The following is a 13,907-nucleotide window of genomic DNA, read 5'->3' as shown; positions in this document are numbered from 1 at the left end:
AATGAAAGTCCTTGTAGGGAATGGGTGGGTCTAGAGGGAACTATAAGTCCAAGGGCCCTAGGGGGAGGATAATTGGAAGATCTCTGTGTCCACTGAAGGCAAACTAGAGACCCTTGTGTAGATTCCCAAGGGTAGATTGTTGGTGTGTGGAGTGAGAATTAAAGTCTCTTATAGAATCTTTTCATTTGGAAATGCCTAATGGAAGAGAAGCCTCCACAGGCTGGTGAGAAATGTATCCAGCCATGTAGATGTTGGGCTTTCTTAATGAACCATCTAAGGGTCATGACAGAAAGGCTAAATCAATGCACACCTGAGTGGCTGCCCAAGTGGCAGTGCACAGATCATATCCTCTGTGACCTGGTGCATATAGTCATGACATTGATAGTACTTAATCCATTCACCAGCCTGGCCTCAGAAAAGGACAGAGTTCCCAGCTAATATGGAAACCACGACAAGACGCAGACTTTTGGGTTCAGGTCAAGAAGATGCCAAATACATCCTTAGATAGTTCAGTTGTGTGGATTTCAACCGGTCTTGCCAGGTGGTGTTAGTCAAGTTCATGGAAGAACTGACCCAGTCCAGAGCATCACATGACCTGTTCAAAGTCACAGAGATGACTCATACCAAACCTGGGACTTGACCCTGAGTCTGACTGAGAGGTGTGCACATCCTGTGTCCACTGAGCCTCAAGAAACTCTCCAAGTCTGACGCAGGCCTTCTGTCACTTGTCCACAGTCCCAGCCCTCTGGTAGTCCTGTTATCTTCAGCATTAGTGACTGACATGTAGTAGTACATCTAACCAAATATACCAGCATTACAGAATAGTTATTCTCCCAGCTTTTCTTTGGTTGGGGAATCTGCATGACTTCTCTAGGTCCTCCACTTTTCACCCTTTCTGACACCTACTTGTAATCAAGGTGTCAGATGCCCACGGACTGTGATCTCATAGGTGGACTGAAGGTGAGCCAGGTGTTGACAGGATCCAGATCCTAATGGGCTGCAGCATGTGGGCCTTAGCCTGTTTCTGTCTGATAGATGTATGATTGCCACCAACTCATTGTAAGCTGTTCATCTCCACAGGGACATGTGCAGTTAGTACTGGAGGGAGGAAGTTTGCCTGTTAGGGGAGGCTTAGTCTTGTGACAGCCTGCCCTTGGGCAGCAATGACTTACTACTATAGTTTCCAAATGCTGTTGGCTCAAGCATGGCATTGGGTTGGGCCCATTTCATTAGGACACAAGAGAAGGAAAGCATACAATAGTGGTTGCCAGTGACCTGAAGGTGGCATAGAGATGACAATGTGAACATAGAGGTGTAAATGACAGCTTAAGTGCACAAACTTATTTTTTATTTTAAGTATATAATGTGTACTATACCTTGGTATCCTGCTTTGAAGTATGTACAGGTTGTAAATGTGATCACTGAGTGCATAATAAAGAGTCTGGGCTAGCTCTTTAAAATTTATTTAACCATTTCAACACGTTCTACTTTTTGTTCCTATACGATACCAAATTATAAATTTAGGTACATATCAAACATGTATGTTCAACATCTATGGGTTTACGACGTCACTGTGTACAGGAAATGTGCATGGTGGAAGATCGTAAATGCTTTCTCCACAGAAGAATAATGGTGACTCTGGAGGGTGACTGATGGGATTTACCTTGATGGTAGTAGTTGTGTCACAATGGTTTACACACCTGGAAACCCAAAAGCATACAATTTTAATTTTGAGATTTTTTATTTTTGAGAAAGCTGGGGCTGGGGGAGACACATCGACACAGCTGTGAGAACCCAGGGCTCAAAACCAACAAGCGCTGAGCCCTTAGAAGTGGCAACACTTAAACTGGTCATGCCCTAGTTCACAGGCTAGGAGAAGAGAGTGCTCTTGGAGAGAGTACAGAGAGTCACTTGTGACTGGGGTGGGCAGTGGCAAGTATCTTCTCCCAGGAAGTCGGGACTCTGTAGTTCTGTAGAGTGGGAGGCAGAACACAGGGCCACCAAAGCCTAGAACTGTGTGTCTCAACCTTCCTCATGTTGGAATCCCTTAGTACAGTTCCTCACCTGGTGGTGACCCCAACCATAAAATTATTTTCTACTTCATAACTCCAAGTTTGCTGCTGTTATGAGTCATAATGTAAACATGTGGTATGTAGAATGTTTGCTATGCAACCTCCAAGGGATCGAGACGCACAGGTTGAGGACTGCTGACCTAAAAGGACCATGCTAGGTGATTGTGGCAAGAGCTGAGATCAGCAGCAGAGGTACGTCATTTGGAAAACAAAATGTAGTGCTGAATATCCCAGTGAGCCCTGTGTGGGCAGTGGACAGCTAGTTCTGTGGTCACGATTAGTCAGTTTGGGAGGTGTTGGGCAGGATGTGTCTGGTCAGAGGGACAGATGAGAAGGCTTCTTATGCATCTGTCCAGCTGCCTTTATCCCACCTCTGCTTCTGCATTCTAGATCAGCTACTGAGAGGAACCAAATATCACCAATTATTCCAGTAGACATTCGTTGTTTCATTTCTGTCTCTTCTCCCTTTCTTCTCCACTCTGTTACCCCACCCCCTCTCTCACACACATAGACATGGGGTTTGATAAACTCAGAAGGCATAACCTCTGGGCCTTTCTCTTAGGAGATGAAATTTCTAATTCTCTTTTGGGTTGGTAGTGCCGAGCCATGTATCTGAGGTTCAGCTAGGACTGGAGAAGTTGTGACACAGAGCTCACATTCTCAGCTGAGTTTGGATCTACTCGACACAAACGAGGGTCACTGAGAAGAGGGAACAGCAGTGGAGGAAATCCTTCCATCAGACTGGTGTGCAGGTCTCCTTGATGAACACTTGCTGGCAGAGGAACCAGCCAGCTGGGGCTGTGCCATCCATCGGCAAGTGATCCTGTGCTATGTAAGCAAAGTAAAGAAAGTAGCCCGAGAAAACCACAAAAGCACGGCAGCAAGCAGCCTTTTCTATGGCCTCTGCTTCAGTTCCTGCCTTGAGTTCCTGACTGTCTTCAATCAATTCTAGGACCCTAAGACATGGATTGAAACAGGCCACTTCTCCCCTGCTCGCTTTAAGCATATGGGGTTAATAGAATCCAAAATCACAGGACCAAAGTCAGTAGACAGAGGACTTGTGGGGGGAGATGATGCTCAGCACATCAGAACTGCCACAGAAAGATCACTTCTAAGTCATTGATCACACTGGGATTAGCTAATTGGTGATGGTTAGTCAGTGATGTCAATCAGACTGGATTTGGAATCAGCTGGGAGACACATCTCCAAGGATGTCTGGGAGGATGTTCCCATAAACATTTATCTGTGGAGAGAATGACTGCCCAGGAGTGTGGACTGCATCGTTACATGGACTGGGTTCCAGGGTTGAATAAAAATGAAAAAGCAATTGCCAGTGTCCCCTCCTCCATGCATTCTATTTTTTCCCAGTTGTGGAGTCTCGGCTGCCTGCTCCTGCCACTGTGAATTCTGCCACTTTCCCCTCCAGCCTGGATTAGACCCTTTTAATCTGTGAGCTAAAATATATTCTTTCTGTGAGCTATTTTTGAAAGCAATGAAAAACATAACCAATAAAAACTCCAACTATTCTCTATCTGTCGGTCCCACCCTGGCTGTCTTACAGAAGTAGAGAAGGTCTTGAGGCTTGAAATTCTTTTGTTTCCCTGTACACTTTCTGGCCTCTGAGAAGCCCCTCCTTCTCTCAGCAAGGAAGGACATTGGTTTCTTACAGCTGGTCCTGGTCAAGCATTTTTTTACTCCATTATTTTGAAGCATACAGGAGACTGTCATTTGAAAGTGGAGGGGTATTTGTGTTGTTCTGTGTCCTATTTATGTCCTCCTGTAGCGAAAATATATTTTATAGGTCAGTAAAACTGCCTAAGGGTAAAGATGAGTTGTGTTTTATCCTCAGTGCAGCCTTGCCCTGGGATAAATGTTTCACAACCTTTCAGGGTCGCCCTAGGAAGACAAGAAACCCTCATAAAGTGGAGAGTGACCTTGTGTAGTAGAGACAAACAAGGCTGTTTTTTGGAACCTGTCTTGTACCGAGGAACTTGGGTGCTTGGGTGGTGTTGTGAGCAAAAAGTCTAAAGCCCTTTTAAAGGCTCCACGTATTCCTTGTGTATGCGTCCCTCTCCCATAATCTCTGCTCAAGACTTCTCAGCTATGAAGTCTGCATAGACTACAAGGGGAGAGGCCTGCAAGCTGCTCCTCCTGGATGTATGGAAGTGGGGGTCAGAGGTGCCAGCTGTGGGAAAGAAACAGTTCTGAGTGAGACTGCTTTGCTACAAAGACAAGAGAAAGTGTCTTTGCCTCAGAGGGGGAACCTGATGTTCTAGGAGAACTCAGAAAGACACTTGCTCTCCCCTCCGAGATATCCCACCCCCATCACCAAGACATCATCCCCAGCACATCTTAAGTAGGAAATATAAATAAAATATAATGAAGCCAAAACATTGTAAAGCATGACAGCCTTTATTTCAACCACACTGAACAAGATTCTCAGGAGGGTAAGGGCCTGGGCAGCAGAACGCCATGGCCCTGTTCTCGGCCTTTTTCTGTCCAGCGGCCTCTCCTGAGAAGGAAACAGAGAGACTAGTGGACCCTCAGAAGCCCTGTGGGAATGGAGAGGAGGGCTGGGGTGTTCTCTAGGGGAGAGGTAGAGACTCATTGCAGCTTGCTGTGAGTGGTAAGAGGCAGGCTGACTCAGAGCCCCACCTGAAGAACTTGGACACACGTGCCAGGACTCTCTGGAACCGACTCTTCCAGGGCCTTCTTGGAGGAGCAGCCTTCCCGGTTCCTCTTGGACCATTGGATGAGTTCTCCATGTTGTGAGCAAAGACATTACCTTCCTGGAAGTATTGTTGTGGGTTTCTCAGAGTCTGAAAAAGAGAGTTGAGACCTCATGTTTGTGGTCCCTCATGACTGCTGTCCATTACCTCATGTGGGTACTGTGATGTGTATCTCCACTAAAGTTGAGGTAGTGAGGATGGAGAAGTTGGGAGCCCTGGCCTGAAGAACCCCAGTACCCCTGGAGGGTGTTCCAGAGCACATGAACATGAAGCTCACCTGCCCAGGGGGTGGAAAGAAGGGAAAGGATATCATCTTCCTAGAGTGTGACGCCCCACTCAGGACATTTATCCACAGTTCTGCTGAGGTCCCCACTGTGCTGGCTGTGGAACCGAGACCTGCCCCCTGCATAGCCCTAATCTCCACTCCTCCATGGCCCTAAGCCCCATTGTTCCTGCCCATGGATCCTCCCTGCTTCAGTTCAGTACATTGTGCTCAACCAGTAGATACATTTCTGGAGCATGACCTTCGTCCTAACTCCCGCCCCCAGAACTTTCTGTTTCTTCCTCTGCATTTCACCTTCACTCTGGCTAGCTCAGCAGCCTGAATGAAGTTCTGCAGGCTGAACTGAAAATGCCGAGGACTTCGGGTACACAGTGAGTTCCCTGTGTGTGGGGTCTCCACTGACAAACGTGCTCATGATGCCTGTCTGTGGTTGCTCCGTTAAGTTAGGACTGTGAGGATTCTCATGGCGCTCTCTTGGTGCTTGGTCCAAACCGTTCATAAAATTCCAGAACAAGGTCTGGTCATGGCGCTGTGAGGCTGGAAGGCCTGGACCCTACTTCTTCTCTCTGAGGCGTTTGCTCTGTGCAGGTTACCCGCCTATCTGAGCATCTGCTTCTGGTGAATGATGGAAAGTATTTGGGGACTGCAGAGCGTGTACAATGTGCAGGACAGTCCTCAGGTCGTAGGTATTAAAGGTTAGCAGTTTACTCTTAGAATCGAGATTCACTTTGGGTTACATCTTGGAATCTGTTGGAGCCATCGATCTTTGTTTGCTTTTTCCCCTCAGGCCATCCACCTTTTCTGTCCCATTTCCTAATAGAATTATCGTGGAGCCTTTGTAGTGCTGTCTGTGACCTGCCTCTGATCTCACTGGAGTGTGTGTCCTGTCCTAAGGTGACTCCGTGCTGTGGTGCTTACCTCCGTGTTGGAGCATGATAGTGAAATGCTGGGGTTCATAATTCTCCATCTTTGTCCTCTTCCACATGTCGTTGGCCCTTTTATGTCATAAGCACTGCTATAGATCTTTGCGCGATAACTTTTCCTTCTCTTCATGATTACAGAGAGTGGAAACCTTTTGAGTGCTTCAAACAGTGAGCATAGCATACTTTATTTTAGTATCTATTAGCAAGATTTTAATAGTTTTCTCTAAACAAATGTTCCAGTGCTTGTGCCCATATTCTTCACAGATATTTCGTTTATTTTAATGTTATTGCCATTTTAAAAAATTCTCTTTTGGTGTATTTGTTTGTAGTTTATTGTTGTTTTCATACTAATTTATCTTCTAGCTTTGCCAAAACCGTTTCTAACAACCAGGTGATGACTTTTCATGGGGTTTGGAAATATTTTTAAAAATATTCGTTGAAAATTTCACACAGTTATCACGTTCATTCCCATCCTCCACTTCTCCCAGATTGCCCCTCCCTTAAGATTCCCCCTTTTCATTTTGAATCTACGTGCCTCTGTCTACATTTCGTGCCTGACTGAACCAGCTATGGCTTAAAGAATGATGCTGGGTGCATGTGGTGAGCATCTGGAGCAACATTCTGCCACATTTCTTAGATATTGACAGGAAATATCTGTCTTTCCCTTATCACGTGTTTTCTGTCACAATACAACCTAGACCATACATCAAGGTAAAAGTGAGAACATTTGAGGGAAGAAGGGAAAGCCAAGGGTGTGAAAAGAAGGTAATAGAGAAAAAAAGATAGGTGTCATATGTTGTTGGATGTGAGGAATCAACCTTCCACTGTAAATGTGATAAGGGTGTGTATGCAGGACCTGGAAGTACAAGGGATCCTTTCTGTGTGGATGAAGGGGACTCAATGGACAGGGAACAGCAGAGGGTAATGGGGGTCAATGTGAGCAAAGTATAATACACCATTGTGAAAATGTCATAAGGCCCATTATTTTGTGTGAAATCATAAAAATTAATATAAGTGTATTTAGCATTTCACCATGAAACATTTCCTGTATGGTTTGTTTTTTGCTGTTTGTTTCTTTACAGATAGATATTATGGGATTGAGAATATTCCCCTATGTTCCTAAATTAGCATACCTTCTTTTTTGATGTTTTTATCACTGGAGTTTTCAGATTATCACATCCCCTTTCTGGCACGCATCTTAGTGACCACTCTTGTGTTATCCCACTAATACAGTAAAATTCATTCATGGATTTCTTTTCCTGCCCTTTCTTTTTATATACAGTCTTACTCTGTAGGAGACAAAGTGCTGGAATTCACAGTGTAGCCCAGTCTGGCCTCCAACCTATGGTGTTCCACTTGCTAGAGCTTCCTGTGTGCTAATAATATTATAGGAATGCACCTCCAGGCTAGCTTTATTTGTGGTATTTAAGTGTCAAACTAGGGACTGGAGTGATGGCTCAGTAGTTATGGGCCTATTTCACATTGCTGACCTTGGTCCTCCCATCCTTCACTTTAGGGAACAGCATGGGCTCTTGCCTGCTGTGATCGCCTCAAAGAAAGAGGAGAGGACAAGGCTGAAGAGGCACCTGGATCAGGGACTGATAAAGAATATGGCTGTTGCCCCTAAATTCTACAAGCATGGCAAGAAGCTGGCTGGTGTAGCAGAAAGCCGCAGTGAGTGTCTTTGCTTAGGGACGGAACCTGAATTTAGGTGGAGGGAACATGAATAATTCTGTCAGCATCCCTGTCTTGAGATTGCAGTGGGACAGTTGGTAATCACTCATCAAACCAATGTTAGGAATTAAATGCTTTGGAGAAATGTCCACATCCCTTGCTTATATTTTCTGTAGGTAGACATTTGTTGCCGAGTGGTAAGTTTGTTACTTTTATCACTGTCTTGCTACTTAGCCCCAAGTGTTCTCCTGCCCCTCCTGCATCAAGCTCCACAGTGGCCATTACTAGAAAAAGAAAGGAACCCCAGAGTTAGGAAAGAGGCATAGTGTGGCAAACCCTCCAAATGGGGCCAGAATATTTGGGAGGATGGTGTCAGTGAGGTTTATGTAAGCTGTGCCTGGTGTTTTACAGATGGGCCGGAGAGCACTGTGCACAAGAGGGAGGCCAGGTCCTACAAAGTTCCACAGGAGGTAAGGAGACTCTGGTGCTTATGGGAGGTGATTCCAGAAGCTCCTCCCCTGACCCCTTGTACTGTGTCCTAAAGTCTTGGGTTCCATCCCCACATCGGCCGTGATTTACCATGTGAGCTCAGGTTTAACTGCATCTTCCTGGATTTTAGTGTGAACTGAAAATTAAAATTAAAGGTAAGCCTCGATGATCTTCAAGGGCTTCAAGTTCTGACATTGTGGTTGCTGTAGTCATCCGACAACATGTTCATCTCTCCTCCTTTCATGGTAGGCCGGGTACCCAAATTCCTACTATTGTCTCTACTCCGGCAGGGAAGTTCTCAGGGAACTCATATGCCTAGCCAGCAGAGAGAATGGGCAATTCTGCCCCATGTTCCAGTGAAATTGGAGCAGCAACCAACGATTTCTTTTTCCTGGGCACCTCGTGATCCATCTGTCAGGCCCAACAGGTGAGTTGAATATGGCACTAAAGCCAGCTGTATCTGTATTACTCCATGACAAGCACTGTGGTTGGTGCCATGGGAGATTGGCAAATGAGAAAGGAGAAGGAGGAGAAGGAAGAAGAAATGTAATAGGAGAAGAGGAGGTGTGGAGGAGGAGGAGGCATCACCTCAGCAGGAGGAGTGAAGAGAGGGCACTTGGCCTTGAGAATTCCTAATCTTGAGGGATCCAATAAGTGATTTCATCTTTCCAAGTCTATGTTTTCTGGTAGCAACTCCGGGACAACAGGCTACGTTTATGACATTGGCAAGAGAAGTAGAAGAAGGTGTACCACATAGGAAGCCCTGAATGAGCCTGGGCTGTTGCTCCATATCACAACAGATGGACGTGAGAGAAGATTCGGTTGGAATTTGGGGTCATGATGGGGAATGCTATAGAGGCCTAAAGGAATGCTAAAAGCAATAGAGAAGACTTCCTAGAGAAAGGCCTGGCTTGTCCTTCTTTGTGGGTTCCCCCTCTCATTAGCATCTCAGTATGGGAGAGGGGAGAAAGACAGAGTCACAGAGCTTCCTGGGAAACAGACCTCCTCCACAGACCAGCATCGAGGTGCAGATCTGGTTCAATGTGTATGTTCACTGGCATATATGCATACATTACCCAATCAGCTAAGGTCACATTGAGTTACTGTCCAATGAGTTCAAATGCCATGCACCCCACGTCATGTGTGGGTATATAGGGGCAGTATGTCCTGGCATTGTGTCTGCAGACAAAGAGCAGGAACCAGGCATCTTCCTGGACTTTGATGCCAAATTAGAGAGTCTGCAGTTAGCTGGGACTCCATTATGAGTCATCTAGCATTACAGAGACACAGATCTGTTCATACAGTTAAGGGGGGGGGCATTAGCATTTGTCACGGTTTCTGTCTTTTAGTGACACCATTTGAACAGAGAGTGACTCATCAATTCATAACCACTGTGGACTGGGAAAAAAAGGAAGCAAGAGCCAGTACCTGAAAAAGGAGGGGCTCCCATCTTTCTGGCTGCTTTGCAGATTAGAGCATAGTCTCTTTGGGTTCTTTGTCATCTTCATTGCAGCACAGGGAAGAAAGATTTGGTAGAAGTTAGCATGTCAAGAAAAATATAGAAGTTTTAAAAGGAAACAGGCCAAGAAGGTGGCTGGTTGAAAAGGACAAACATCTTGGAGTCGTTCAGATTTCCCCAGCCTGGTTTGAAAACCCCTGGTCTGCCAAGTGTTCCAGTAGTACGTTTCCACCAAAGGGTTTCATCCCCTGGCCTCTCCTCTCCTTGTTTCTAGATTGTCAAGTGTGACCCTGCAACCCAGTGCTACCCCTGGCCCTCTTCTTCTGCAGCCACAGGTCCTGGCAAAGTAGTGGGGTCCAGGTCCCTGGGAGGGAATGAGCTTAGTGAATGGGAAGAGCAAAAAAGCCTAGGGTGGAGGTGGGTGCTGGAGGGAACTGGGTACTTAAAGGGGCACCTGTGTTAGTGGGAGGAGGTGTGGTTTCCCAGATGCCATTATCTGATGTCATTTCCTTTGCAGGTCCCTAATGCCACCAAGCAGGATTCTGTTGTTGCTCTCTTAGAGTGGCAGAGGAAACTGGAGGCTGCAGAGGCCCTGTTGGCCCTGAAAAACTCTTCTCAGGATCCTTGTGATTCTGCCTCTCTGCAACATCGTGGCAGCATGCCAGGTAGCTGTCTTCTTCAAGATGGAGCATGGGGTAAGGGTTGTTGGGAAATTGGAAGGGTTGTGGTGAACTGGTTGTGGTAATATGTGGAAACCTGGAATTTAGACCTTCTGGATCAGACATTTCAGATGCTCAGTCCAATGTGAGAGATGGAAATCAGGGGCTTCTCGGTGAATCCCCAGTTCTGTAGTATTTCGCTCAACAGCAAATGGCCAGGACCTGAAGTAAAAACAAAACCACCAGCACCAAGGCGACAACAAAAGGTCCCTGTAGACTGAGCCCCTGTCCAAGGTGGCCAAGTCTTATTGGAGTCCAAGGGCGTGTCAAGGGAAGGAATAGAACTAGGTGTAATAACTCACAGCCCATGGCAATATCTTCAGTCCACTAGAGACCGAGGAAGACTGGGAAGACATGCATGGAGGATAAGGGTCTGCAATGGAACGAGATCATGCTGACGTCTTCAAGGCATTTCCCTTGTAGCTTGGATGCTTTCCAGTTGGAATGTTTCCCGACATGCTCACTGCTCCATGTGGTCACTGCTCAGAGGAAAATGGCATAGTTGGGAGGCTGGATGGGAAGGCTGAGCCCCAATGAGAAGCCTAAACAAAAACCCTGATGAAGTGTGTTAGTGGGAAGCCACTTTGGGTGGTGGACATCAAAGAACAAAGGACAGTGAAGGAAGCTGGAGACCTAGCTTCTCACAGAGGTCTGGCAGAGTGGGTGATGCAGGCTGGGTCAGAAAATATGGGGGAGGGGTGTGAAGAGACAGTACATCTCTGATAAGGGGAGAATCCTCTCTGAAGACCTCAGGATTGACAAACATAATGGTGACCCTGACTGAGAAACGGTAGAGCCAGGATCAGAGATATGGGGGGTGTTTGTTTCTGGTTTCAGTGAGAAATCATAGATTCGCTGGGGCACCAAAGTGTGAAGGCTTACTGCGTGGAGACATGTATGTAACCTGACTCTGGCTTTTCAGGTAGTGATGGAGAGAGAGGACCAGAGACTCCTAGTTCCCGCCTGCCACCAAAGCCTGCCAGCTCTGTCTCACTTTCTGGACATCTGTAGTGCATGTCCTACTTGACCTGAGAGCCCTGAGTAGGAGGCCTCTCTAGAGCACTGCCTGTGTGGTATCCTGTTTCATGTCTAAAATGACTAACATTTGTAAATTGTTTATTTTTGAAACAAGTTCTCATGTAGCCAGCCTGGCCTTGGATTCAGTATATAGTTGACAATGACTTTGAACTCCCAATCCTTCTGCCTCCACCTCCCAAGTGCTGGGACTACAGGCATGTACCACCATGCCTGCCTTTTAAAAATTATTATTTTAAGTGTTAAAGAATTTTATAAACATTCAGGCCTTTTTATGATATAGGGAGTCTACTTGACTGAAGATTGATGTTGAACTATATCCATTATTTCTTTGGAATAATTGTTTTTTATGATTCTTAGAAAACCAGTATTTTGTGATCCAATGTGATCGATCAATGGGATTCTGAGTGGGTTTGCATCTCAGTGTTTTCATTTGTCCTGTGATTGTATATGTACTGGCACATGCCTGTTTGTAATCATCCATGTGGAATCCTGAAGATTTGTCTCTGTGTCTAGGCATATGTGTGTGTGAAAAAATAATAATAAACATGATGTAGGCACTGAACAACACGAGCTCTTTTTAAACAGTGTCAGAAAATACCACAGAGGATTGTTTACCTTCACCAAGCCCCAAGTGAACAAATACTTTAGTTTTTTAAATTAATTATTGGGTGAAAAGTTCAAAACTTCATGCAGCAGACATCAGTCACATGGCCTTCCCAAAAATGGCCATAATAATTTGTTATCCAGAGTAATACATCAGGTAATTGATAGGAATTATAGGAACACTTTTTTTAGAAGCCGAATAATCTTTTAATTTATAAAACATTTCCATTTTATTTTGTTTATTTTATTTTCTTCTTCTTCTTCTTCTTCTTCTTCTTCTTCTTCTTCTTCTTCTTCTTCTTCTTATTATTATTATTGTTATTTATTAAAGATTTCTGTCTCCTCCCCGCCACCGCCTCCCATTTCCCTCCCCTTCCCCCAATCAACTCCCCCTCTTTCGTCAGCCTGGAGAGCAGTCAGGGTTCCCTGCCCTGTGGGGAGTCCAAGGACCTCCCACTTCCTTCCAGGTCTAGTAAGGTGATCATCCAAACAGCCTAGGCTCCCACAAAGCCAGTACATGCAGTAGGATCAAAAACCCATTGCCATTGTTCTGGACTTCTCAGCAGTCCTCATTGTCCACTATGTTCAGCGAGTCTGGTTTTATCCCATGCTTTTTCAGACCCAGGCCAGCTGGCCTTGGTGAGGTCCCGATAGAACATCCCCCATTGTCTCAGTGTGTGGGTGCACCCCTCACGGTCCTGAGTTCCTTGCTCGTGCTCTCTCCCCTTCTGATCCTGATTTGGACCTTGGCGTTTCAGTCCGGTGCTCCACTGTGGGTCTCTGTCTCTGTCTCCTTTCATCACCTGATGAAGGTTAATATCCAGGAGGATGAGTACATGTCTTTCTTTGGGTTCACCTTCTGATTTAGCTTCTCTAGGATCATGAATTATAGGCTCTATGTCCTTTATTTATGGCTAGAAACCAATTATGAGTGAGTACATCCCATGTTTTTCTTTTTGGGTCTGGCTTACCTCACTCAGAATAGTGTTTTCTACTTCTGTCCATTTGCATGCAAAATTTAAGAAGTCATTGTTTTTTACTGCTGAGTAGTACTCTAATATGTATATATTCGATACTTTCTTCATCCATTCTTCCATTGAAGGGCATCTAGGTTGTTTCCAGGTTCTGGCTATTACAAACAATGCTGCTATGAACATAGTTGAGCATATACTTTTGTTGTATGATAGGGCATTTCTTGGGTATATTCCCAAGAGTGGCATTCCTGGGTCCAGGGGTAGGTTGATCCCGAATTTCCTGAGAAACCACCACACTGCTTTCCAAAGTGGTTGCACAAGTTTGCATTCCCACTAGCAATGGATGAGTGTACCCCTTTCTCCACAACTTCTCCAGCAAAGGCTATCATTGGTGTTTTTGATTTTAGCCATTCTGACAGGTGTAAGATGGTATCTTATAGTTGTCTTGATTTGCATTTCCCTGATCACTAAGGAAGTTGAGCATGACCTTAAGTGTCCTTTGGCCATTTGAACTTCTTCTTTGAGAATTCTCTGTTCAGCTCAGTGCCCCATTTTATAATTGGGTTGATTAGCATTTTACAGTCTAGTTTCTTGAGTTCTTTATATATTTTGGAGATCAGACCTTTGTCAGTTGCGGGGTTGGTGAAGATCTTCTCCCAGTCAGTGGGTTTCCTTTTTGTCTTAGTGACAGTGTCCTTTGCTTTACAGAAGCTTCTAAGTCTCAGGAGGTCCCATTTATTCAATGATGCCCTTAATGTCTGTGCTGCTGGGGTTATACATAGGAAGTGGTCTCCTGTGCCCATGTGTTGTAGAGTACTTCTCACTTTCTAGGAACACATTTAAAGCCTGAATATTCTGAATCTTCGATTGATGTTCCAAACACATGCACTGCAGGCCTTACCAGGCAGACAACTAGATAAGTGAACATAACTTGATCTGGACTT

The 13,907-nt window shown here is 45.3% G+C and overlaps 1 protein-coding gene across 1 annotated transcript in view; it reads left to right on the top strand.

The window, feature by feature from the left end:
* The window catches only part of LOC142840394 (uncharacterized), a 67,271-nt gene extending 55,026 nt beyond the window's left edge, over positions 1 to 12,245 (top strand). The window contains exons 4-10 of the mRNA XM_075956935.1: positions 7,524 to 7,681; positions 8,093 to 8,151; positions 8,301 to 8,325; positions 8,420 to 8,597; positions 9,904 to 9,964; positions 10,147 to 10,324; positions 11,271 to 12,245. Coding sequence (XP_075813050.1) covers positions 7,524 to 7,681; positions 8,093 to 8,151; positions 8,301 to 8,325; positions 8,420 to 8,597; positions 9,904 to 9,964; positions 10,147 to 10,324; positions 11,271 to 11,359 — 748 coding nt within the window. The 3' untranslated portion in view covers positions 11,360 to 12,245. The remainder of the gene's footprint in view (positions 1 to 7,523; positions 7,682 to 8,092; positions 8,152 to 8,300; positions 8,326 to 8,419; positions 8,598 to 9,903; positions 9,965 to 10,146; positions 10,325 to 11,270) is intronic.
* The last annotated feature ends 1,662 nt before the right edge of the window (positions 12,246 to 13,907 follow it).

Source organism: Microtus pennsylvanicus, chromosome X, assembly GCF_037038515.1.
Source record: "Microtus pennsylvanicus isolate mMicPen1 chromosome X, mMicPen1.hap1, whole genome shotgun sequence".
Lineage (NCBI taxonomy): Eukaryota > Metazoa > Chordata > Mammalia > Rodentia > Cricetidae > Microtus > Microtus pennsylvanicus.
Note: the sequence above shows the minus strand (reverse complement) of the source record. Positions and strands in the feature narration are given on the sequence as shown.